The sequence below is a fragment of the Gracilinanus agilis genome, chromosome 1 (assembly GCF_016433145.1).
Source record: "Gracilinanus agilis isolate LMUSP501 chromosome 1, AgileGrace, whole genome shotgun sequence".
Classification (NCBI taxonomy): domain Eukaryota; kingdom Metazoa; phylum Chordata; class Mammalia; order Didelphimorphia; family Didelphidae; genus Gracilinanus; species Gracilinanus agilis.
In genome coordinates, this window is record NC_058130.1 from 125,602,202 (window position 1) to 125,629,963 (window position 27,762).

The window sequence follows — 27,762 nt, forward strand, 5'->3', positions numbered from 1 at the left end:
AAATCTGGCCTAGGATATAGGGAGGGAAAGGAACAAGCATTTGTTAAGTATCTACTATGTGCCAGTCACTATACTAAATGTTTTTTATAAATATTATCTCATTTGTTCCTAACCATAGTCCTGTGAGGTAGGTATTATTATTATTTCCTTCTAGTTGTAATAATAACAATAAATGTAATATGTAATAATTAAAATGCTACCTGTAATACTTAGAAATTGGTTTTATTAAATAATATTAGTAAAAATTGTTGTGGTCATCATTTATAAAATTAACTCTTAAGTCACAAGGATGATAGTAACTTTTAACAATTTAATTTAATATAAATATAGTATAAGAAAGAAAGAAGGAAAGAAGGAAGTAGAAAATTATTTCCTAGCCTACCATTCTAAAGTCTGATCCATAGAATTTCATCTCATTCCCTGACACTCCAATCTCCACGTAGTCACTTTGGAGCAAGAGTCTTACCAGCCCATGATAGTGTCTTCTGCCCAAATCACCAAGGCCAAATGGAGTAGAAGAATCAATCCCAGCAAACTTATACCAAGACTTTCTCTACAGCCTCATCTTTTATGGCCCTTTTCTCCATGTCCCTTCCTGTCTCTCTGAACTGATCTATCACATCTCAGGAACCCATCAAAGTCTCTCTGACCTGGACCCATAACCCTTAGTTCCAGGTCATGTTCCTAAGGCTCTTAACCTGTGACCTCTGTTTGGAGTGTTCCAGCCACTATAATAGGATGGTTGGACGAGAAGAAAGTTCATGACCCTGGGAGGAAGGTGCTCCCTTTACACACAGTTAAGCAAGATGAAGCAGACAGAATTTAAGTGATTTGCCAGAGTAACATGGCTAGTAAGTGGTAAGGTCAGATTTGAAGTTGGAGCTCCTTGACTCCTGGCCCAATGCTTTATTCACTGTGTCACCTAACTCAATGAAACAGGAATGAAAACTTAAAACCAAAATCAGTGCTGGCAAAGACAAGTAGGTCAGGATAGGGGCAAAACTGGAAAATGCTATTTTGATGATTTTGATACATCTTCAGGCAGAAGTTCATGTCCATTAATCATGTGTGATCCCCAAAGAACTTCCTCATGACCTCAAATTTAAGAAGTTATAGTTAGGGAAATACATTTTGGACATCAAAAAATATAGAATAACTTTTCCTGAGTTGTGCCTCATTAAAAGCAAAGGTATTGTCCAGTTATGTTGAAGGGGAGAGGGGGAATCAAAAGATTTTAAAAATTCTTCAATTCCTTAATGTACATGGAGGAAAAACCAGGAATAGATAATGCTAGAAGAAATGGATATTTAATAAGAATCTTATCTTTTCTCCATTTTAGATTAAAATGGGATTTCTTTTTTCAAAGCATATGAATGAAAATATGAAACAGCAGCAGGAATTTATGCTCATGAATGCTCGGCTTCAGGTATGATTTCATTAAATCATTACAATGAAAAATTTCCTACTGAAATGGCTGAATTGCTTTACATTCTAAATTGCTTAGAAAAAAATTAAAATACTTATGAGGCTATATCCAGCTGAAGTAAAATGGATAATTGTCTAATGAATGTGGGACTTTCTAGATATCTGATCTAGATAAATAAATTAAAATGTTCAAGTTGGCAGTATGCTAAACATAAATATCTTTCTCAGAATTTCAGAAGTTTCTATCATGTTTCTTCCATGGCCACATCTAAAATAGTAATGCAAAGCAAATATAAATAAAGTTTTGCAAAATGCACAGAAAAATAATTGCAAGAGAACAAATGCAAGTGTTTGAAAGTAAGACCAGAACCATAGCTTCCTGAAATCTAGCTAGGTGATTCCTCTGCCCTCTGGAGTTAATAAGTAGGTCCTCAAAAGAAAAGATTGTTGAAAGTGGAGAAGAGCGATAGATAGACATTTCTTTTTGAATAAAAATGTTATTGAAGTATTAGAAAAATAAATCAATTTTAACAAGAGGATAGACTAAGTGAAGCATTTGAAAATGAAAAATTTAAAACTTTCCATTTGGTAGGGAAATTTAGGGAGCCTATTCATCTAAATTTGTAATCTTACTGTAGTCATCTGATATTACTCAATGTTTACTTAATGAGGAATGACCTGGATAAACTTGTGCCTATATCACAGCCCCAGGACAAGTTTGGTTTTGGTTTTAACATATGTCAAGATAGAATCAAAATGCAGGGTAGTGAGAAATGGATTGGTGGTAAAGAAATGGAAACAAGGTATATAAACTCACCTGTTTAAAAGAAGAAAATTACAAGAAAGTAGATTTGGGGAGATTATACACATGTATTCAATTATATTTAAGACACTTACAAATACTTTTAATTATCAATGAGGTTTGAAAACAGACTTTTCAGTTGTTATAAAAAGTTATTGACCTTATTAGTGTTGTGTGCAGATGCAAAGCATGGAACCTTTGCAGGGATTCCATGCTTTGCATCTGCACACAACATTAGTTATTGGTATATTGATGATATTAATAGTTGTATCTGCTGTGAACAGGTTCTTAAACTTGACCATTGAAAAAATATGGTCACCAGGCAGTTGCAGAAAAATCTTTTTCAGGACAGTTATAAAAAAACCCCTAATTTATTGTAACTATTAAATAATTATATAAAGGGAAAGTTAAAGGAAAATATTTATAAAGGATTCCCTATTAATTAACTATTCTATATGTTTCCCACAAAATCTTTCCCTAATATTTTTTCAACATCTATGTCCTTTATTGCTATCTCCTTATTGTCTCCTTCATTACCTAAGCCACTTCCCCAGTAAAAAGTTCATAAGGCGCTTCCCCCTCTGTGAGTGCTGCTTTAGGTTATCATTGACCACCTGGGAGTACTTGGGCCTATTACCTTTCTTAATATATGTTTGCATTTTTGCCATGTCTTCCACTTGTGCAGACCCCTGATAAAATTTATCCTCATAGTTGGATAACCCCTCTAAATCCCTGATAATAGTTTCCATAGTATTCCCTGTCATAAAATCTATTTCCCCTATACGAATTGCCATTGGCCCTGAATCGATTTGGGAAGAAGTCATTTTGCCTGTTCTTCTGCCCCCCAGAACCTGCATTCTCTCATGAAGTGCCCAAATTTTCTATAGTAGTAACATCTGGAAACCTGTCCTCTGTTGGCCATTATATTGCCTTTGCTATCTATATTCCTTTATTGGAGCCATTATAGTTTTGACCTGCTTTTCCTTCTTCAAGTGCAATTTTAGATCTTTAATTTCCCGCCCGAGGTCCTCTTTTATTTCATTATGTTCAAATTCATGCCTATCTTTGTCCCCTTGAAATATATAGGTAACCACTCTCTTGATTTTATAAAGAGTCATTTCTGACCATTCAGGACAGTGTTGCTAGAAGTACTTACCTGACCACCTTGCAGGATTTCTGTACAAATTGTCTGCATAGATGTTTAATGTCCCCATCTTTAGATATGTCCAAAGACAAATAACGTTCACCTAGGTCAATGAGCTTATCCATGAACATTGAACATGAACATTTTCCCAGCTTGCTGCCTAACCTGCTCGAATTTGGTCCAGACCCCGGGTCTATTAGAATGCTTTTTCATGGTCTCAAGTTAAGCCATCCTTGATTTTACCAATGCCTCATACTGTGCAGGAATATTCACATCCTATTGAGGTGAAAGTTCAGGCCACTCTGCTGTTTCTGACACAATTTTTGCTTTTTTCTTTTTTGGTCAGAGATTCGTCTAGCATGGCCTCCATATCCAAATAGTCAGGGCCATACTCCTTGATTATTTTCTCAAATTTGTGGATCACTGCAACAGGATCTTCCTTAAATGAGGGCATTGTCTTTTTAAAACTCTCAATATCTGATTGGGTAAAGCCTTTTTGGTGTTTTAAACTAAAGAGCTGTCTATCCTCTGTGAGTACTAGGATTTCACACAGTGGGAAGAAACTTCCTACAGCATGCTCCAGCTCTGCTGTTTCCTGCTCAAGTTTAGTTAATGCTGTTTTGTTTCCAGCATTATTGGTCTTAGTAAGTTGTTGTTTTAATAATGATAGTTCATGCCCTAGTCCATTTACTGTCATCACTAAGTATCTCATTTGGATATGCTTTTCATTTTCCCTGATCTGTCTTCTCTTCCATGATGTTAATATATTTATGATGCTGTAAAAATCCATCCTAATTGAAACCAGTGCCACTAGTACTATAGTTAATAATGGGATCCAGTATATAATGTCTATTAATGATAAGACCAGCAGCTAGTATATGGGGTCAGGCTTACATATTCCTTTGATGTAAACTGGACTTGACTGATTGAATAGTTGTGTAAGATTCCCCATATTTAAAAACAATAAGGCAATCCACATCCCTATGAATACTCAGAGTCACTGTAGACCCTGTTCTGTGTAAGCTTGTACTAACAGAGGGAGACAGACAGATAAGCAGCCCGTTGGAATACTCCTTGCTGCTGAAGTTGACCTGTACCTGAGAATTCTGCCAGCTAAGAACTGCTTGCCTATAACTGACTGATGACTTTTTTTTGAAAATATAAATAGTTGTTTCAAGGTTCTTATCCTAAAATGTGGCTCACCAACTGTTGTAAAGGGTTATAAAAAAACACAAAACACCTTATTTATTGACCCTTATTAGTTATTGGTATATTGTTGATACTAGTAGTTGTATCTAGTGTGAACAGGTTCTCAAATTTGACCATTGAAAAAATATGGCCACCAGGCAGTTGTAGAAAAATCTTTTTCAGGCCAGTTATAAAAAAAACAAACCACAAAACACTTTATTTATTGTAACTATTAAATAAAGGGAAAGTTAAAGGAAAGTAAGTATTTATAAAGGATTCCCTATTAACGAATTATTCTATATAAGTTTCCCACAAAATCTTTCCCTCACAGGAATTCTTCAATGATTATCAAATGGCAATCTTTTTTATATCTACACTGACTAACTAAATTATAATTCTAACTTGCTAAACCTATTTCCAAAAACAAATATTAACTTAACATTATAGAGATCCTCCTTTCCCTCTGGCCAAAGTTCAACTCTGATAATCTGAGTTGGAAGTTGTTTCTCTAAGCAGCTGTTCTCTGGTAGGGCCAGAGGAACTCTTGAATAGTAGCTCAGTAAGCTCTCCTGCTCTCTGATCCAAACAACTCTTCAATTTTAGATCAGATCTAGATGTTGTAATCTTCCCCAAACTCTCCAAGGCTGATTAGAGAGAAAAGTCAAGAACAACTACCCTCTCAGTTTCTCTCTCAGAAGAAATGGAGCCACTGTTACTCAGCTGATGTCCTCAAGGCACATCAGGGTTCCATAGAAATTTCTTAAATCACCCTAGTACTTCAACTCTACTTTAAACTCTCTATCTGACTACACCGCATTTCTAACTAAGCTAATTACCCCTACATCACAATTATCATTACAGTTAACCCTTAATTAGCAACAAAAACAAATTAATATAAAAATTCCAATTAATTATGACTTTGTTAATAAAAGCTCAAAAAAACTCCTTATAACAATACCACCAACAAAAAATACCTCCTCAACAATTAGAACTGGCTGGAAATGCAAAGAACTTCCCTGTTAGTAAGATCTATACCACCCAAAGATTTTGGATGAACACTTTTCAGTGATATTAAATTCCTGTTCAAATATGGGTTTCTTATGTGCATAAATACGATTGTATAAAGATGCCATATTTTGACTATGATGAATAAATTTGGTTAGGAAATAGCCTTGATTTAGTAAGCTTTACTCATGTATCAGTTATTGCGATCTTTAGATTTCTGTGGACAAAACATGTAGAAAATTGAAGAACTTATCTTTTTTTCTTTAATCACAGAATAAATGGGTTTTGTAGTGCAAGTTCTTCATCCAAGATTTTAAGATATGGAATAATTAACAGCGCTGAATAGTATTCTAACATTAAGAAGAATGGGCACTGAGGAAAAACCCAAATACTAATCTGGAAGTGACTGTGGAGAGCGAAGTTTCAGTATTATTGCTGATTTGAAGTAGAAGATTTGGGGAGGGGTTTTATTTTTGGTTTGAAGGGATCAGATGTCAATATGGTTATAGAGAGCCCTGGAACCACGGGCATCTCAGAGGCCTCTGGGAAACAGGAAGTCATGGTCCCACCCAGTCCACCCCTCTTCCTCCTCCACTTTCAAAGATTTTCCTGCCTTGCCTCCTTAACTGGCCATGGAGCCTCCTGTGTACTGTGCCCAATGAATGGGAACCTGGAGTCAGAGGGTATGGCCTTTGAGAGTGACAGACTTACAGCCAAGGAGGTGGTAATGTTCAAGGATTTGGCTGTGTACTTCACCCAGGAGGAGTGGCATCTCTTGACCCCTTCCCAGAAAGAGCTGTACAGGGAGGTCATGCTGGAGAATGCCTGGAATCTGCTTTCTGTGGGGCTTCCAGCTCCCACAGAAGATGTGATCTCTTATTTGGAGCCGAGGGAAGTACCGTGGGTGCTGGAGCAAGAAGGCCTGAGGAGTTGCTGCTCAGAAGGAGAGATCAGACCTGAAATGATCTCATTTCCAACAGAGGTGAGCCTTTCTATGAAAGAAATGGACAAACAAAGATTTCTGAGTGATGGTCCCCATAACTTAGCTTGGAGAGAATTCTTTGTTGAATCTCAAAATTCATACCTTACTGAACATCAAAGAATGAATGCTGAGGAAAAATCTAGTGAATGTAATCAGTGTGGAAAGACTTTTATGCACAGGGCCAGTCTTGCTGGACATCAGAGAATACACACTGGAGAGAAACCTTATGAATGCAAGCAATGTGGAAAGACATTCAGTTGGCGATCCAATCTTGTTGTCCATCAAAGAATGCACACTGGGGAGAAACCTTATAAATGCAAGCAGTGTGGAAAGACATTTAGTCAGAGCTCTAATCTTGCTGGCCATCAGAGAATCCACACTGGGGAGAAACCTTATGAATGTAAGCAATGTGGAAAGACGTTCAATCAAAGTTCCAGTCTTGCTCGACATCAGAGAATGCATACTGGGGAGAAACCTTATGAATGCAAGCAATGTGGAAAGCCATTCATCTGGGGCTCCAGTCTTGCTCTACATCAGAGAATCCACACTGGGGGAAAACCTTAAGAATGCAAGCAATGTGGAAAGACATTCAAACAGCTCCAATCTTGCTCAGCATCAGAGAATCCACACTGAGAAGAAACCTTATGAATGCAAGAAACGTGGAAAGACATTCTCCAGTCTTGCTCTATATCATAGAAAGCACAGACTTTCACCTTGCTTAAAATCAGACAATTCACTTTAGTATGTCATAAGCTCTAGTAAGATTAGGTCCAAATGGACATAGGATTTAGACCTAAAGTGTGATACCTTAACCAAATTAAGGGAGCATAGAATAGTTTACCTTTTAGTTCAATTTATTGTTAAGGGAAAAATTTATGACCAAATAAGAAATAGATAACATTATGAAATGTAACATAAGTAATTTTTGTTATATTAAATTTAAAACTGTACAAACAAAACCAATACAACCAAGGTTAAAAGGGGAAGCAACAAGTTATCATTGCTTTAAAACAGTATGTTCAATTAAGTATTTGTTTTTTTTCTTGTTTTTTTTTAACTTGTTTTTTTTTACTTGTTTTATACACTCTACCCATGCTCTCAAATACCTTAATTCATTATTTCATGGCATCTAGATCTAAAGAGGGCCGTGCTTGCCCAACTGAGATCTCCGCACTCTGGCTGTGGCCAAGAACATACCCCATCCCCCACCAAATCCCCTTTGGGACCCAGTCTGTGGGGATGCTCTGCTCCCACCCTGCCCTCGCATCTTCAACCTTGGCTGACCCCATTTCACTTTTCCTGTACAGAGCTGATGGCAACCAGCCCTGTTTAGGAAAATCTTTCCTTTACCCTCCAAGTGCTTGCTTCCTCCCCTGACAAAAACATTCTGTGCATGTGTGATGCCTCCCCCATCCCAACTTGTCAATGAACATGTTCAAGGTTGTCTCCCTAGCCCTACTGCCTGGCCAAAGAGCCCACAGGCCAGCACAGTGCCATCTACTAACATAAAAAATGCAGGCAATGTTAAAATTGTTTTAAATAAGAGTAAAAAAATAAAATAATAAATATGATTAAACCTAGTTGAATCAAACCAAATTAAATTGAATCGAATTAAACCAAATTAATTAAGCAAATGTATTTGATTCTGCCATTCAAAAAATAATAAATATGCAACATTAATTAATTGGGTATACAAATTTAGTAGTCCATCATTTCAAACCTTTTATTGCCTTGCATTGATAACTTATTTAACCTTAATTCTAAAATAAACTTGAAGCAAGTTGTAAAAGAAAAAAAGAAAAATGTAAGATAATTAACAGAGCCTCATGGAGGAAGCAAATGATGGATTTGAGTTCCTAGTTAGATGAAGATTTCACCTAGGACTGTGATGGTGAACCTATGACGTGTGTCAGAGATGGCATGCATAGACCTCTCTATGGGCACACTTGCCAAGGACCCAGTGTGCCTGTCCCTGGAGCACAGAGTTTGACAGAGTTCCTAACTAGAAGGCTGGAGGAAGGAGCATCTGTGTTGCTCTCCTCCCTCTCTCCCCAGTAGGAGTTAGTAAGCAGATCTTCAAGACAGAATCCTTTGCAGAAGATTGCCCCCACGTCATTCAGAGTACAATGGCCTCTTAATTACCTTTGACCTGAGTGAGACAGAAACACCTTATGTCTTTACTATCAGAAGTAACCAGTGTCTTTACTATACAAAGTATTTTTGGGATTTGGGGATGCGTCTTTTGAGTTTGTACTTGTCAAAACTATAATCTAGTTATTTAGGATTAGGAAACCAAGGTGAGGCTAATAGCCTGTTCAACTATTCCCCCAGTTTCTTTCACAAACAAACCTGGGCTGCTTTAATTTGTATTCTTAAGTCCCTGACCCAGCCTGTTCAATTTGCATTCAAAGGGGTGCCTACATGATCCTGAGGGAGAAAGATGGGCTAGAAGTTCTGGAAGGTAGCAATCTCCCAATCAGCCCTGCATCCAGATTAAAACCTGACTTCAACCCTTGACCATTTGCTAAAAAGGTTCATTTGGAGGATACTCACTTTAGGAAGAGTGGAACACAGGTGATGGGGTGAATATATCAGGATGATGTCGTTTAACCTGAGGGTTATATTTTCCTATAAATAAGGGATTTTCTGGTAAGCTGGGGCTTTTTTGCTTTATATTTTTTCTGTCTTTTTCTTTCTCAATAAAGTGTTGCATTTGAAATGGCTTCTGGTTCGTTGAATACTGGCTAAAGAGGGTGTACCTTGAAATTTTCAAAGTCTGCTCAATTTCTGCTTTGGAGAGGAGCTAGGTTTGAGGGAATCATAGCTCACATAACTAGAGGGGATCAGAGCAGAGTGTTTGTGTTCCTCCCCTCTCACTCTCCCCAAGGTTGGCTACATCACCCACCCCCCTGCTCAGCAGTACAATGGAAGTGCTTCCTCCCTCCCCAGGGTGGAGTAAGGGGGTTAAGCAGTGTGAGCCTGGCACTCAGTGAGGGGGGGGGGTTAGCATGGGTATGACACTTGGTCTGGGGAGTGTGTTGGGAGTGTGGCCTGGCACTCCATCTCTTAATTATTGCCAATCACTGGCCTCAGAAATGATGAGGAAGATCATTGTAATATTTAAGATTATGAGGCTGGTAGTAGCTTAATAACTTTATTCAATCAAAGTAGTAGTAGTAGTAGTAGTAGTAGTAGTAGTAGTAGTAGTAGTAGTAGTAGTAGTAGTAATAGTAAAGAGAGGTGAAAAGTAAGAGAGAGATACTTAGCTTTCTAATCTATTGGCCACCAAAATGGATCTGTAGGTAAATTCCAACGAAGGTCTCCTCAGCTCCTCCATGCACATGCCAAAGACCCTTACTTCCTGCCAGGTCTCCCCTCATAAGCTCTTTTCTCACCTCTCACACATCACATCTCAGGACAAATCAGAGTTTCTTAATTTCTCTAGACTGCCCAGGGGGCGATGAATAGAATCAGTTTCCTATCTCATTGGTTCCTTGATTCTTTAACTTCCTTTTTCTGAGGGCTTGTCTATACCCGAATTTATTCAGTGGAATTTGACCTCCAGGTCACTGAGAGATGACATTAAAAAAAGGCAACACTGGAGAGAGAAATTTGCTTCCAACAATCCCCTCTATGATTCTATTGGGAGACAAATATGTTAAAATCTCCCCTCTTGGGGTCTTTGAGAGATTAACATGCCTAGTCTCCCCAATGAATCATTTCACATAACCAGCCTATACATCTAAAGATTCTCTTGCTATAGGTGTATAAAATATTGTACTTTACCTAGAGGGAATTACAACAATTAGGGGAAAAGAGGGGAAAAAAGAGAAAGAAAATAAAATTGATTGATAGACACATTGACAAAATGCCAATTAAGTAGCACTCCCCTTTGGCATAATAGTTTACATTCAGAATGAATGATATGTGTAACCCTCTTCAGTTCAGTATTAATGTTCAGTTCATTATATCCCAAAATTCACTTTGGATCTCTTGATGTAGTATGTGGTTTCTGTAGGCATCCTTAGTGTTGGCAATTTTTCTTTTCCTAAAATTGCTTTAAAAGATTTTAAACGTTAGGTTTTAGGATAATTATATAATCCCCACTGAGGAGAGTGTTGAGCAACACTAGAATCACCCTAGGATACATTGCTGAGTTATAGGGTATATGAATCAATTCTCAAAAGAAAATCAAAACTCCAATAGAAGAGAGAAAATTAAATCTGAATAAAATATATCTTAAAATCTTATGTGTATAAAGCTAGGAGTAAAAAAAGAAAACCATAACAGGTCCTTGAATCACCAGAAAGACCCAATTAAAATGATTAACATCCTACAAGCCTGCAGGACAATTGCAGTAATATTGTACTTTCCCATCGGCAGCTAGGACTATAGAAAATTGCCATAAGAGAAGGGACTAGATTTTGAGGTAAAAGGGAAGTATGATTCCCTGGTCTGATTTTACCTTCAATCTCAGGAAATGAGGAGACAAAAATGAAAGCCAAACTAAGGTACTTGTAGAAACCTGGCACTGGGAAGTCCGTCATCTGAATTTGTCAAACTGCTGCTTCCTTGAACCTCAAAGCAAGTCCTCTGTCTTGGTGCAGGTCCTTATCAATCCCAGAGGGATTGTTGGTCTTCTTGACCTTATGCTTCTTTGCACTGTGCAGTGGCTCTTTTGTAATTCCTTTTTCTGAAATCAGACACAATTATTAGGTAAAGTTGCATAATACTTAATAACCAATAGCAGGTTTCCATAGTCTAAAGCTTTTGGGTATGCATTTGTATTAGGGCTAATAGATATTGTAAACTTATCCTTCAAAAGCAAAAACATTAATACTGATTCCATGTTGTAACAATCATTCTCTCTAACAAAAAACTGAGCTAAGCTCAATGACTTTCTCCAGTTTTTTCCAGAGATTTTTTTGCTACAAGATGGAATTCTGTTTGGGCACAGTGCAGGGCTGCTTCCTTTCTGTGAGGGAAGTTTTTTTTTTTCCCCAGGTGTGGCCCTCACAGCTAGTTAAGAAACAAAGCAGACTGTTTGTTGATGATAAGGCAAACCAGCCAATTCCTCCCCAGTTGAGGCCTTAGGGCCCTGCTGCTAAAATTAAAACAGCTGTGTTCTATTTATTCTAAGGAGAAAGAAGAAAATTGAACTTACCTTTTCACAGCTGTGAAATATAGAAGAGACTGACTTGAGGTTTACAGAGTGAAAGAAGAGTCAAGAAAATTTTAGGAAGATTGAGGGTACTAGTCACAACCTTCAGGTCAGCCACATGTAAAGGAGAAAATGAGGGTTTGGTTGACTGAATATTAAAAGTTTTGGTCACCAAGGAATTGATTACATTTCTAATGAAAAACCTCAAGTCAAAAGACTTTTATGGTAGTTTATTTGCAAATAAGAAGAGAGGGTGAAAGTAAGAAAATCAGAGAGAGGATACTAAGTAATACACTAAGTAATTTGCTCTGGCCCCTGGCTCAACCCAGGCAGAGTTGATTAGTCCTCAGCCAGGGAAGGCTCAACCTTGAGCTGAGGGCCAAATGAAGCAAAAACTTCAATCACAAAGCCTTTCTTGAAAGGAGAGTTCCTTCAGAAAAATCCAGGAAGAGTCAGTCTTTACACTCACCATGTGATAGTACAAAGCGAGAGATTTAAGAACAGTCTCACCAAGGTCTTAGGTCTCAGGTCCAACAAGTAGAATATCCAACTCAAGCTTCAGCTCCAAGAAATGAACAAGAACTGCCCTACAGGAAGTTGTCACTCCCTTTTAAAAGCTCTTCTTTTGCATCACTTCCTGTGCCTTCCTCTTAGTTTACATGTCCAATCATAGCAAACTCTTTGCTTAGGACTGCCTAGGAGGCATTCAATCAATTTTGATTCGTCACCCACTCTTGCACACGTGGGTTACAGCCTTCCCCCACTTGAGAATTAAGTGGTGGTGTTTACACTTTTAGTGATTAAATCTAAAAATGGACAGGGCAAGTTTAATCTCATTATCATAGTGTACTCAAGTACAAAAAATAAGAAGAAAGAAAAAACCCAAATATAAAGAAAAACAATAATAATAATAATAGAAAAATCAGGAACTTATAGTTCACATTCCATGTGACAATGTGTCAGCCAAACAGGCACAACACAAAGGTTTTTCACTCAAAAGTGAGCTCTATTTCCCTTCTAACTTGGCCATGATCCATGGTGTGAGTATGTAATTTTTTCACCAAGTAAAAGCTTGTTATAAACAGTAGTACAATAGCTAATGCAGATTCTAAGAAGTACCACAATCCCCAAAAGTATAAGCCAACTTGTCTTTGGACTTTTATAATGGTATTATCTCCAGTCCAATCATAGGAAGAGGGTACAAATAAAGACAATGTAATAGAACATACAGCTAATAACCAAAACATAGTAACTGAAAGTGACATTGTGTAATGGAATATTTTAGATTAGATCAATATGTAAACTTAAAAACACAAAATGAAATCTTAAAGTAAGCAAGCAACAAATGCAATATATATGACAGGATACAGTCACTCAGTGTCAATAGAAGGTTCCCATTTTACATGTGAACAATGACTCCAAGAGTCCTTTCCTCCAATTTTGATAGCTCTTGGAGTAATTCACTGGAAATTATACATACCTTGTCTCCTGGGTGTAGATCTGTATTTAAAATTACTTTACATAGACTTCTTCACTATGGGTAGGGGAACAAACCAAAACAGTTAACATCAATAAGGCAGTGGGATCTGAAAGGGCTTAAAATTCACCTCCAGACTCTTTGAGGTCCCTTCCCTTCCCAAGTACCATCATTCATCTAGATTCCTTTGGCCACAGCTCTGGTCGTACTTTTGACCATCCTGACCATTTCTCTGTGGTACCTCACAGTGATAACAGATTCCTTGACATGGAGCATTATGATCTGAGATATAATTTACCCTATTATAATCACTGATCCTGTTAGAGGATCTATTAATGTTTGCTATGAGATGGTAGGGGGAAAAGAAAAGATGAATGAATTACAAAGAGGAGTAAGGAATTTATTAAGACTGAAAAAACTATTCTCTGAGAATGGACTCATGCTTTTTCATTTTTAATATGACTCTATTATTTGGCTGGAATTATTTCCAGTGTAGAAACTCTAAGCTCTTCTAGTAAATACAGATATTTTTTAAATTTAGAATATTTTTCCATGGTTAGATGATTCATGATTTTTCCCACCCCTCTTCCCTCCCTGCTCTCTGAGCTAACAAGCAATTCCACTGGGTTATAATGTATCATTGTTCAAAACCTATTTCTATATTATTCATATTTGCAATAGAGTGATCTTTTAATGCCCAAACCCTAGTCATGTCCCCATCAAGCCATGTGACCAATCATATGTTTCTCTCCTGCATTTTTACTCCCATGCTTCTTTCTCTGGGTAGGGATAGTACTCTTTCTTCTAAGTTTCTCTGGGTTGTCCTGGATCATTGCATTGTTACTAATAGAAAAGTCTGTTACATTTCACAATGCTTCAGTTTCTGTGTACAATGTTCTTCTGGTTCTGTTCAGCTGTTGTTTTTTAAAAAGCAAGAGTGCACTACTATTCTTTGACATAATTGTAGAAGAGCTAGTTGAGAAAGAGAGGTTGTTGATGAAAAGAAAGGCACCAGAAACATTAATACTTATAATAGCATTTTATGTGGTATCAAAGAATTGTAAATATCCCTTATTGGGGGAATAGATAAGCAAATTATGGTACATGCATATATTGTAACATTAGTGGGCTATAAAAAATGACTGATGAATACAGAAAAGCTTAGAAAGACTTAGGTAAATTATTGCAAAGTGAAGTAAACAGAATAAAAAAATACTATACACAATGGCTATATATCAATTAAAGAAAAACAACAAATAATCAAAAATAATGTTGCAAAGTGACAAAGGACAAGGTTGGCTAAGATAGGAAAAGACCCTTCTCCCTACTCCTTTGAAGAGATTAAGAGAGTATAGAACATTGCATACATTATCAGAATTTTTCCATTGTATTTTATCAGTTGTGCCAAGTTTTTTTCTCTTCTTTTTAGAAATGCCTTGCTACATAGTATGACTGGAATGGAGAAAGGGAGAGATGCAGGGAAATTTAAGTGATATTAAAAAATCTGTGAATTTGTTTTTTAAGAGGAGAAAGAAATTAAAAGCATAAATATTAAAAGGGAAGAAAAAATTATCCCTGTTTACAGATATCATAGTTGTTTATTTAGAAAACTATTATGAATCAGCAAAGAAATTAAGATAATTATTTCAGTAAAATAGCACATACAAAATAAATCCACAAAATAATAATATTTCCAAATGGCAATGATAAAATTGAGGGTGAAATGACAGGGATAGTCCATTCAAGATAATTATAAAATGCATAATGCAGCTGGTAATTAATCTGCCAAGATATAATTAACACTTACATAAATACAATTTTTAAACTTTCTTTAAAAGAATAAAGACTTCAGTAATTGAAGAGGCATTAATTGTTCATGAAGATATTACCTAAATTAATCTTCATATTTAATGCTTTTCTAATCAGAGTAGGTTCTGATTATCATTAGGGGTACTTTCTACAGCTAAATAAAATAATATAATTAATTTGGAGGAACAAAAAGTAAAAAAATTTCACAAGAAATAATGATTTTTTTTAAAAAGAAAGATTGAAAATGAATAGGAGGCACATTCATATACCACATATTATAAAATAGTTATCATGAAAACTATTTAGTTTTGGTAAAAGTGGTAGAAAAGTACACCATTGGAACAGTCTAGTTAAGTAAGCATCAGAAACATTCAATAGCCCAAGTTTGATAAACCTGAGAATTTCAAATGCACAGTGAAATATTTTTTATAAGAGCTACTAAGAAAACTGAAAACAATTTGACAAAAAATAGATTTGAACCAACATTTTATACTGTTTATCACATTAAGATTTTTAAAGTGACCTGATATAAAAGGTCATATGAGGAAAAAAAAGGAAAACAAAAAGGACTGACATCATGTAACTTTCACAGGTGTAACTTGGGGAGAACTGGGAGAATTCTTAACCAAAGAAGGGAAAGAGTCAATTATGAAAAATAAAATCAATCATTTTGATTTGCTTCAGTTTTTACAGTTCCTGTAATACAGGAACTGTAAAAGTTTTTAAATGAAGACAATCAATGCAATTAGAATAAGAAAAGGAACATATACAGATAGTCATTAAATAATGTTTCTTTTATTACATTTACAAAAAAGAAAACAAAAAAACAAACAAAAAAAAACAGACAGGACACCTAAGTAGAAAGAATAAAAATATTTTCCATCAGAATTTTAATTTTTCTGACATAATCTTTGAGAACCCATAGCCATCTCCACACCATGATGAGGTATCTGGGGAGTATTTTGTAGAGGATATTTACCAATAATAATAAATTAAACTCCTGTGCTAGGTGCTGGGGATACAGAAAGATGCAAAAGATACTACTTGGCCTTAAGGAGCTTACAATCTAATGGGGGAGACAAAAATAAAACAAATGATGTACAAACAAGCAGATAGGTAGATTTGAGATGCATCAGCATAGAGATGGCTATTAAAATTTGTTATAAGGAAGAGGTTTAAGTAAGTTTGCAGGAGGCAAAGGAATGAGACTAACAGGGAGAGAATTCCAGAATGGTAAAAGTGGGTTCAGACAGTTACCTGGAGGGTTGAGCTGTCTTCCTCTGGTTTGGCCTGGAGAAGACTGACTACTTTCCTTGGTATCTATACTACTTTAATCTCCCATCCTACCTGCTTACTTGCTACTTACTGTGATCTACTGAGTTCCTGGTGTGATCCTGAGTCTTTTGGACCAGCTGTCTGTAAGATCAGGTCTGGGGTCCTTGTAGATCCAAAATCTTTCCCCTGGACCCAGATAACCTGCCATAGACCACTTCTCTATTACCATCAAAAAGGGCTTAGTGTAGGTCTATCCTGTTTAGGGACTAGTATCTATTAGGCAGTTAGGGAGATCAGTGTAGGGATCGATCTCTGTGAAGACTCTCGGTGATGAGACATTTAGATCTGGGGGGAGGCTTAGGTAGTTGATATTAGTTTAGGGTCATCCAAATTCCCTTTCCACCTTTCCTTGTTATAATAAACAAGATTTATTATAATAAATCCAACATCTATCCCTATTATTGAGTGGTCTGTGTGTGTTACCTCAGGGCAAGCTCTGCCTGACTGGATCTTGTCAGCCTATCAACCCACAGTCACTCTATTAACACTGATTCTGTTAGCCTTTCCAAACCTGTTAAATCTTCTGATACTGGCCTATATTAACCTTCTAGTCGCATCCCCTAAAATCACCCTCTTACAAACTCAAGGAGCTAGTGAGATCACCAAGAGAAGTAGTATAGAGGGAAAAGGGGTTCCAGAATAGATTCTTGTGGGATATCTAAGAACATAGGATCATAGATTTAAAACTTGATGGGGCCCTAGAGAGTTTCTACTCTAATCTCTTAGTTTATAGATAGGGAAATGGGCCCGCAGAGGTTAAGTGACTTGTCTAAGGACAGTAACAAGTGGTAATTTTACCCATCTCTTTTGACTTCAGTCTAATGCTTTTTTTCTAAGGCAACATTGTGTGGTAGAAAGATCACTGTGTTTAGAATGAAAAATTCATTTCCTGGCTATGTTGCTTAATCACTTGTGTGAACTTGGGCAAGTTACCTAATCTTTCTGGTTTGCTTATCTATAAAATGAAAAGTTGGACTAAATGTCCTTTTGAACTCTTAATCTTGAAAACTATGATTCATTTTAACTTGCAGTCATCATGGAAGGTTGCTCTATAAGATCATCTTCTACTTCATAATGGAATCTTAGACTGGCCCCTGGAATCTCTCACCCTCATAGAAGAAACTTTGCCTTATCTTTGGCACCAGGCTTCTACATCATTTTCTAGCTAGCTTATACCATGCCATTCCTTTCGAGATATAGATATACCAAACACTATATATATTTTATAAATGTGTGCATGTATATATGTATAAATGCATGTTCCTTGAGGAAAGACATTATTTTGCTTGCTTGTACTGATATTCCCACTGCTTAGGATGTGTCTGGCACATAGTAGGTGTTTAATAAATTCTTCATTTATCAACCTACTTACCTGTGTGGGATCCATATTGCTAAGAGGGTTCAGGCTACAGCACAGAATTCCATAGTGCCCCCCAAAACTCTGAGAGAGGGGGCAGTTAGAGCAGTTGGAGTCCTGGTATAAAAAGGCAGGTCTCCTTGCTTGTGGGGTCTTGAGTCTTGGGTCTTAGGTCTTAGGTCTTGGGTCTTGGGTCTTGATCCTGATCTGGGTGCTGTCTCTGCAAGCTGTGTGGCTCTGAGCTGAGCCATTCAGTCTTTGACAGCCAAACCTGTTTTACTTAGTTAGACCTTTCAACAATATCACTGTTTACCTTAGTTTAGCTATCTAGGTTTAGAGGAAGAATATTTATAGGATTAGAGAGCAGATCAGCCATTCAAGATACATTTCCCCCCTTTGGTGGGGGAGGGGTTGTTTTAGGCATAACTGTTAGGTAGTTTTCTCCTTACCTATCAACCCTAAGCCTTATTCCCCCTTCCCATTTCCTGATATCATTAAACCCTTAGGAACAGTGTCTGGATATTGATAATTTGGGAAATATACTCACATCCTCCATAAACCAAATTCCTCTTACTGGTGTCCCTGAAGTTAATCCTAATCTCTGAGCCAGTGAGTTTATAAAACAATAAACTTCACCAATTCTATCCTGTGGGAAATAAGTCAGAAAGATATCATCATAAGGAGTTTAGTCTTTCCCCACTACCATTTTGGCCCAGAAGTTATCAAGCCAGATTGTCCACCATTACCAAACTGTTAACTGACTTTCCAACTGCTTAGTGGGAGGGGTGAGGTGAAGGAGCACATCCACAAACTTCCTGCCCCTCCCTTTCAGTCAAACCAGCCTGTGTGGGTGTGTCTCTCCAAAGACCTGAGATTAGGGAGACTTGGTTGTCACAGACACCTGTCATCTTACAGTTTCCCTAACTTTAGTATAATATGGTACTGTATAGGCTTGTTTCAAGTGAGGCATGCTCTATCAAGGCCATTGTAACTAATAAGAATGAGTACTTTTGCATCTGATGCCCACAGAACCACACAAGAGATGATTTAGCTGGCTATGCTTTTGTTTTTAAATTTTATTCAGTTATGTTATTTCCTGTCAGCATGTTACAAATCTTAATGTCTTTATCTTAGTTCAGTGACTCAAATTTAATAAGTAGACACAATTTATGTTTTGTATGATTCAAATTAGTTTCTAATTATGACTTTCAAACTGTTGATATATGTCTTAATTTGCAATATCGATCCCACACAATTTCATTAATATCCTTGAAAGAAATATTTTGCTTTAACTGAATATTTCATATTACACTAATTAAACTGCTGAATGTCCTAGTTAGAAGGCCTCAAAAGACAGAAAATAGTTTACTTAAGGGAAACAAATTGGTGACTCTTCCCAAATACCACCATTTTATAGAATGGCCCCAATCATGCTTTTTCTTACTCTTAACTCAATTCTTTCTGGATTTCTTCCTCTTCATCTCCACCTGCCCAATATACACCTGATAAAACCCTACTTTGGGTCCCTCCTCTCCTCCATGATGACTCTCCTCATCCTTTTTCAGGTCCCTTATATGTATGTTCTTCTTCCATTATAGTGCAATCTCCTTGAAGGTAGGGACTATCTTACTTATATTTATACCTCTATTGCTTAGCACCTTACCTGGCACACAGTAAGCACATAATAAGTGCTTATCTATTTGTAACTTTAACATTAGTCTGTCTGAAGTTCATAGAGATCATTAATTTAGAACTAGAAGAGACTCTAGAGATAACTTTGTCCAACAACAAACTTCATTTTGGGGATAAGAAAACTGAGACATAAAGGTTAAAAGCTTTCTCTGAGTTATAGGAAATAAATTGTAGAACTGGTATTCAACTCTAGTTCTTCCTATTTGAAATCTCTTGAAATTTCTTTAGGAAACTAAAGAAAGCAATGGGTCTCCCAAAATGTTATGCCCACTTAGTTTCATAAATGCTTTTTCTATACTCTGCCTCTCAACTCACTTAAAAAAAACCCCAACAATGTAACAGGCTGGGGAAATGCCTGTTAGTAGGTTCACAGAAGATCTGCTGAGAGTCAGGTAATGTGTCTTGCCAGCAGAGATGGCAGAAACGGGGGTCTGTAGCGGACTGTGTGGCAGGCTGAGAGCCTTAGAGACAGAGAGATAGAAAGCAGAACAAGAGCAGAGAGACACATAGACAAAATTGAGTCAAGAGATATGGAATCCTAGGGGGCCTGTGGGTGAGATCACAGATTCCATCTTATTGAGCATATAGGTCCAATATTTATACAGTTCCTATACTCCATGATCAAAGGAAAATAATATTTCAAGGGCATACATCCTTGGAGCCAATTAGAGTACACAGGTGTCCTCTGCATTAAGGAGCACATATACTTCATCAGTAGTAATCTTCAAATTTTCTTTTGGTCTGTCATCATTGGCATAAGAATTTCTTTAGAAGTACAAAGCACTGAGGCATAGCTGATATGCAGTGAAGGCCACCCTCCCAGAGATAGAGCTCAAGGTTTGTGATATTAAGTATCTGAGCCAATTAAGAAAGCCAGGTGTTCTTAGACATTGATTTGTTAGACCTGCAAGGTCAAGACCGGTCCTTGCCAGGGTCTGAGGCAGATCTACAAATATGTCTTTTCTGGCTGCTTTTGCCTTAATGGGCCTAGAATATCCTTATGGACTTGTCACAACAATTCTTACCTTCTATCTTAGTATCAATCCTAAAATAGAAGAGCAGCAAGGATTAGGCAATTGGTATTATGTGATTTGTCCAGTCACACAACTAGGAAGTCAAGATTTGAACATAGGTCTTCCCAACTCCAGGCCTGGTGCTCTATCTAGTATGATACTTAGTTGCTCCTCAATTCATTTTTACTACAGTGATGAAGATAAATTTTCTATAGTGAAACTCTGAAAGTCACCTCTTCCTTAATACTAATATTGAAAACAGGTTGCTTTTTGTCCATTGATATGAAAAGTTTTTGAAGAAGCATTAAAGCCAGTACCTTTACATGAGAACCATTGATAACAGATTCTAAGTCTAAAAGAAATTTTTGTTTGAAATAGGCTAATTGTTTTTTCACTTAGTGTGCAAATAATGAGAAAAATGGCAACCTTAAAATCTGACAAAATACTTCCTTCTGAACAACTCTGTGAGTTATATTATAAACTCTCCCATTAATAGGAAACAAAATCTGAGAGAGATGAAGTGATTTGCCAATGGTCACACAATGATTGTGTCCAATCCTGTATTCTTGACTCAAATTCCAATGCTCTTTTCCAACTATATCTACCATATCAGAAATAGGAAGTTAATGTATGATTATCTTTCTTGTACCATCTCTTCAACAGTAGAAAGTATAACCATTTACCTGGTGACTTCTCAAGTACGGAGGTAAAGGAAATAGGATAAAAGCACTGAATAGGAACTGGAGGAAGCAATGAGCAGTGTGAGAACAATGTTTCTGATTCCTATGCAGCTAGGATATGCAATGAATTTAGCACTAAATAAGGAATCAGGAAGACCTGAATTCAAATACTGCCTCAGATACTTATTAGTTGTGTGACCCTGGAAAAGTCACATAATTTTTATTTGCCTCAGTTTCCTTATCTATAAAATGGGAATAAAAATAGCATCTACCTTCCATAGTTTTTTGAGGAATAAACAAGATAATAGTTATAAAAAGAAACTTTGCAAAGCTCAAAACACCAAATAAATGCTCATTATTATTATTATTATTCCCATTGAAAATAAAAGGCTAATGTTCCCATCTATGACCTCCATTTCATACCTCTTATTTATGTTTTTCTATAAGCATAAGCAGTCAGAAAAACACAAAGGGACTCCACCTATACAGAGACACAAAGGTAAATGTGTGTGATATGATTCTGGTGCTTGGAGTATTAAGAGAAAGGTGAATACTTCTCCTTAGCTGTTTCTGCCACTTATTTTTGAAAGATTTCATAGAACAAATGTACACATACACACACATACAAATTCACACAGAGAACTGGAGGTGATGTTAGAGGTCATCTAGTACAAACCTCATTTTGCAAATGATCAAACTGGGCCCAGAGAGGTGAAGTTCATTTTGTTTATTTTTCTCATACCTATACTACTACTCTTGTGTGCAGGGTAAAAATGTATCTTGGTCACTGACTTGGGATGGAGACATGAATATTAGTTTTATTAGCCTAATTTTCCCCCAGGACCCTAACATTGACTGAAAGACATTGTGTAGACCAGTGTCCTAAATGGAATTCAATATCTTTCTCTTTAAATAGATGCTTCCTGCAAACTTTCATATATATATATATATATTTTTTAAATTTTTTCTTTTTGGTCAAAGGCATATATCCTCCTGGGCCATAATTTTGGAGGGATCCTTGATTCTTTTCTCTTTTTTTCTCTGTCATATCCAATTAATCGCCAAGTATTATTGACTCTGCCAGCACTGCCTATCTTTTTCCTTTCCTACCCATCACTCAGGTTCAAGCCCTGATTACCTTTCACCTGGACTGTTATGAAAGACTATGAATTGCTTCCATTCTCTTCTGATTTCAATCTATCCTCCATACAACTGTCTTTTTAGGGCAAAGGACTGTTTCCCTCTTCTGTAAAAACAAACAAACAAAAAAACCCAACGTTGGTTGACTCCTAATTCCTCTCAAGGAAAATACAAATTCCTCAGCCAGATCATTTGAGGACCCCCACAATCTGACTTCCTGCCTTCCCAGACTTATTTGCTTATTTCTCCCATGTGGGAAGTTATTAATTCCACATTTTACCTCATCTGGATTGTTAATTCTTTTTTTTTTTTAAACCCTTGTACTTCGGTGTATTGTCTCATAGGTGGAAGATTGGTAAGGGTGGGCAATGGGGGTCAAGTGACTTGCCCAGGGTCACACAGCTGGGAAGTGGCTGAGGCCGGGTTTTGTTAATTCTTATATAAACTTGACACTTCCATCTCTTGCCTCTCTGAATTAGCATCAATCAAGCAAGCATTTACTAGGTACCAGTATCTTAAATATATTTCTTGCTCATCTCTACCTTTCAGAAAAGAAGTGTTGTATGCTTGTGGGGTAGGGGGAGTTAATCATATCCCTCAAGAGCTTGCCTCAACCTCTCTAAGCTGAGATGTGATATTAGCTTAGAACAATAAATTGAAAAGCCTACATTTAACAGAGTGGAAACAGCCTTAATAACTAATTAATGAATAATCCTCTAGCAAAATGAACTAGTCAGAGTGAAATATTTCTGTAGCAAGGGTAGGAATTCAAGTACTCAAGAAAAGATGACTAACCTTAGAGTTTGGAATCAGAGAAACTGGATTCAAATCTCTGCTCTCCAGTTTACTACATGTATGACCTTGGGCTAGTAATGTCACTTCCTTGGGTCTCGGTTTTTTTCATCTGTGAAATGAAGGAGTTAGACTAGATGATGTCTCAAGTTATGATCCTATGATTCGGAAACTCTCAATTCTAAATATTGTGATATCTATGTTCTCCTCAATGGTTCAAGGCTAGATCCACAAGTAGCTGGACCCAGAAAGACCCACAAAAAGATACAAAGCACAGCTCATCATAAGAGGTCCAAGTTTAGAAAACACACCTACAGATAAAGCTAGGAAGCATCTCTGAAAAGCATTCATGGACCCACAAATCTTAGTAGCAATGTAAGCCCAAATTTTTGTTCTGGCTTGAATATCATTATTAATTCTAGAGGCTAATTTAGAAATCTATATTTAGCAAAATTTCTCCTTATTTGCTACTTTTGTCAATTTGGTTGCTTTTTTGGGGGGAGGGGGTGGGGAGAAATTGGAACTCCTACTTACTCACCCCACTCCAATGTGGATAAGGATAATAGCTTTAATTTGCTCCATTTTTCCAATCTGAACTGATTCTCCCTTCTTTAAACATTCTGGCAAGCCTCTGCTTCTGAGGGCTCACCATATGAGTGCCAATCTTAGTCTTCATAATCCAATCAACTTTAGCCCTATTATATCACAGAACTCCCAAACTCAGGAAATCCAGCAGTCTTAGCTTTTTCCATTGTTTATCTTTCTTAAAAGTTAGTATATTGGGGGCAGCTGGGTAGCTCAGTGGATTGAGAGCCAGGCCTAGAGACGGGAGGTCCTAGGTTCAAATCTGGCCTCAGACACTTACCAGCTGTGTGACCCTGGGCAAGTCACTTGGCCCCCATTGCCTACCCTTACCACTCTTCTGCCTTGGAGCCAGTGCACAGTATTGACTCCAAGTCGGAAGGTAAGGGTTTTAATAAAAAAAAGTTAGCATATTGATCTATTTTGGGGGGTTCATCTTGGAAGAAAGGTATTTCCCACTTCCATCAGTATAGATGTGAGAGTACTCTTAGTTTTCATATGTAGAGGTGATGGCAGTGAGATTGGTCCAGTTTCAGAGCTCCATCAAGATTCCAGGAGTTATAACAAACAGTATGTGGGAATGAAGGAGGGAAGGAATTAGAATATAGTCATTCCTATATTGTTTTCCTTTCTAGGCTAGAATTCTCTCACAGGGAACAGGGCAGAATCAAACCTGGACTTGCTAAATTACCTTCTTTATCTTCCTGTATTATAACTTGATACACAATTCAGTAGTTAGCCAAATTATGCTTCTTTGTTCCTTTCATTATTTCCTATTCAGATCTGCTTTTCATGCAATTCCTCACTTAATATCACAGCAGCTTTCTAGGGGACAACTCCTTTAAAATTCCTGAATTTATAAAATTATTAAATGTGTGTTTTTTCCTGTTTTTCAAAAGAATCTCAGAAAATTGATAATTATAAAAGAATGGGAATTTCACATGGGCTGTTGGGATATGTCAATTTTTTTTACTCTGTGAGCTGATAATATTCTCTCTCTCTCTCTCTCTCTCTCTCTCTCTCTCTCTCTCTCTCTCTCTCTCTCTCTCTCCCCCTCCTTCCCTCCCCTAAGAAGCAAGGCAACACACCTTTTTTTTTATAAACCACATAAAGAAAATGTAAATTGATTATGGTGGCCAAAAAGACTTTTGAAATAGCCTATTACAAATTCAGTAAAACCAACAGCAAGATATGAAATGTAATCATTTGTTTAACAGAAAAGAAAGCTGTCTGAATGTCATCTCCTAGAAGATAAAGACTGAGCTACTTGAAGAAAATTATACCCTTAAGCCTAAATTCTTTTAAGTTATCATGTGACTTCATGTGACTAGAAGTAGAACATATATTGTTCTCAAGTCAGAAAATCCCACAAATTTATTTAGAAAGATGCTGACCTTTTTGGACAAAAATTATAGTTCTAAGTCACAAGTTGCAGAGCATCAACCCTACATTTACAGCAGATTTGTAAGAATCCACCCATAGTTTCTTTCTTGGCCCCAATAGGACCAATGTCACAAACTTTTGAGACAGCTACTTATGATTGGTGTAATGTATATGGTTATAGAAATTATAATAGAGGTGGATTTCATACTCAAGAGAAGGAAGGGTTTCTGGTTTCTGACATTTTTAGAATGTAGAAGATTTAAGTGGAGAGATAAATGGAAGATACAGGAAAATGAGAGGATAACATAATAAAAGGTATAGCACTGGGGACAGTGCCTGGCAGATGAAGACACTTAATACATGCTGATTGACTAATTGACCTAGAAAGATAGAATGGAAAGAGGATCAAGAGGAAAAAGTTGAAAACAATGCATACCCTTTAATCCAGTAATACCACTATTAGGTTTGTATCCCAAAAATATTTTTAAATGGGGTGTGTGTGGGAAGGAACTCTTTTTGTGGTGGCAAAGAATTGGAAATTGAAGGAATGTCCATCAGGTGGGGAATGGCTGAACAAACTGGTATGTGATAGTGATGGAATACTATTGTACTGTAAGGAATGATGAACAGGATGATTTCAGGAAGAGCTAGAAAGATTTATATGAACTGATGCAGTGAAATAAGCAGAACCAGGAAAGCATTATACACAGTAATAGCAGTATTATGGAATGATCAACTGTGACAGCTTTTAAGCTATTATCGGCAATACAATGATCCAGGACAACTCTGAGGGATTTATGGTAAAGAATGCTATCCATCTCCAGAGAAAGAACTGTTGGAATCAGAATGCAGATGAAAGCATAAGATTTTTCAAATGTTTATTTGGGTTTAGGGATTTTGGTTTTATAAGATTAGTCATTTACAAACATGAACTATATGGATATAAATTGTACATGATAATACATCTAGAGCCCAAATTAAATTGCTTGCCAGCACCAGGAAGGAAAGGGATGGAGGAAGACAAGTTTGATCATATAACTGAGGAAAATTTGTGTGATGATTTGTCATAACATGTAATTGGTAATAAATAAATTTTAATTAATAACTAAAGTAAATAAATAAATGAAATTTTTAAGAGAGAAAAAGGTTGGCCTTGACAATAAGAAAAATAGAGTTCTTCATCAGAGACAAGAGTGAAAGAAAAGATGGTGAATGGAAAAAGATAATCTGAGATAGAGAGGAAAGAAGTAGATAGAGTTCACATAATGACCTCAGTCTGTTTGATAAATTACACAAGAAGTTATATGGCTAAATTAATAAGGCCCGGCTTGAGTTTGGGTAAGGCCATTATAAAAAAACCTTGGAAAATAAGGAAGTTTGGAGACCCGATGAAGATGATATACAAATTCTTCCAGGTAGTGAAGCCATTTGCCTGGGGAAGAATTTTGACAATTCTGAAAATGAAAGGGTCCAAAGTGATGATGGAATTTAAGGTGTGCCCATGCTTATGGATTATTGAAGTGAGTTGAAATGGAGCTGAAAATTTGAGGAACTGTGAGGTCAGGGAATTTGAAGACAAATTAACATAGAAAATTTAGCAAAGATGATGATGTTAGACAAAATAGAGAAGACCACGAGCTATCTTAGAGCACCTTAAAAGAGATGTGTATAAACAAATTATGATTAGTAGCTGCTGGGTTAATGTAATTTTAATAGAAATTAAACCAATGACCAAGAACAGAAAAAAATGCTCTTCTTTCATTCCTTTTTTTAAAAAAATCTTACCTTCTACCACCTCACACCTAGCAGATTGGCTAAAATGACAGCAAAGGAAAGTAATAAATGTTGGAGGGGATGTGGCAAAATTGGGACATTAATGCATTGCTGGTGGAGTTGTGAATTGATCCAACCATTATGGATGGCAATTTGGAACTAAGCCCAAAGGGCTTTAAAAGACTGTCTGCCTTTTGATCCAGACATACCACTGCTGGGTTTATACCCCAAAGAGATCATAAGGGAAAAGACTTGTACAAAAAACATTTATAGCTGTGCTCTTTGTGGTGGCAAAAAATTGGAAAATGAGGTGATGCCCTTCGATTGGGGAATGGCTGGACAAATTGTGGTATCTGCTGGTGATGGAATAATACTATTGTGCCGAAAGGAATAATAAACTGGAGGAATTCCATGTGATCTGGAATGACCTCCAGAAATTGATGCAGAGTGAAAGGAGCAGAACCAAGAGAACCTTATACACAGAGATACACTGTGGCACAATTGACTGTAATGGACTTCTCTACTAGCAGTAATGCAATAATCTAGGACAAATCTGAGAGACTTATGAGAAAGAAAACTATTCACACCAAGAGGGAAAGAACTGTGGAAGTAGAAAGATAGAAGAAAAACAACAGCTTGATTACATGAGTCTATGGGGATATGATTAGAGATATAGACTCTAGGAGATCACCCTAATGCGAATATTAATAATATGGAAATAGGTCTTGATCAATGACACATGAAAACCCAGTGGAATTGCTTGTAGGTTACGGGAGTGGGGTGAGAGGAGGGGAGGGAAAGAACATGAACCATGTAACCATGGAAAAATATTCTTAATTAATTAATTAAAGATTTTAAAATAAAAAATAAAATAAAAAAACCTTACTTTCTATCTTAGAATCAACACTAATTATTGATTCCAAGGCAGAAGAGCAATAAGAGCTAGACATTTGGGGTTCTGTCTTGCTAAGAGTCACACAGGAAAAGTCTGAGGGTAAATTTGAACTGAAGATCTCCCTGTA

At 36.8% G+C, this 27,762-nt stretch overlaps 1 protein-coding gene across 2 annotated transcripts in view; it reads left to right on the plus strand.

The window, feature by feature from the left end:
- The window catches only part of PLGRKT (plasminogen receptor with a C-terminal lysine), a 59,602-nt gene that overhangs the window by 3,473 nt on the left and 28,367 nt on the right, over positions 1-27,762 (plus strand). For both annotated transcript variants that reach the window (XM_044656653.1, XM_044656647.1), the window contains exon 2: positions 1,340-1,426. In XM_044656653.1, the coding sequence (XP_044512588.1) occupies positions 1,346-1,426 (81 nt within the window). In that variant the 5' untranslated portion in view covers positions 1,340-1,345. The remainder of the gene's footprint in view (positions 1-1,339; positions 1,427-27,762) is intronic.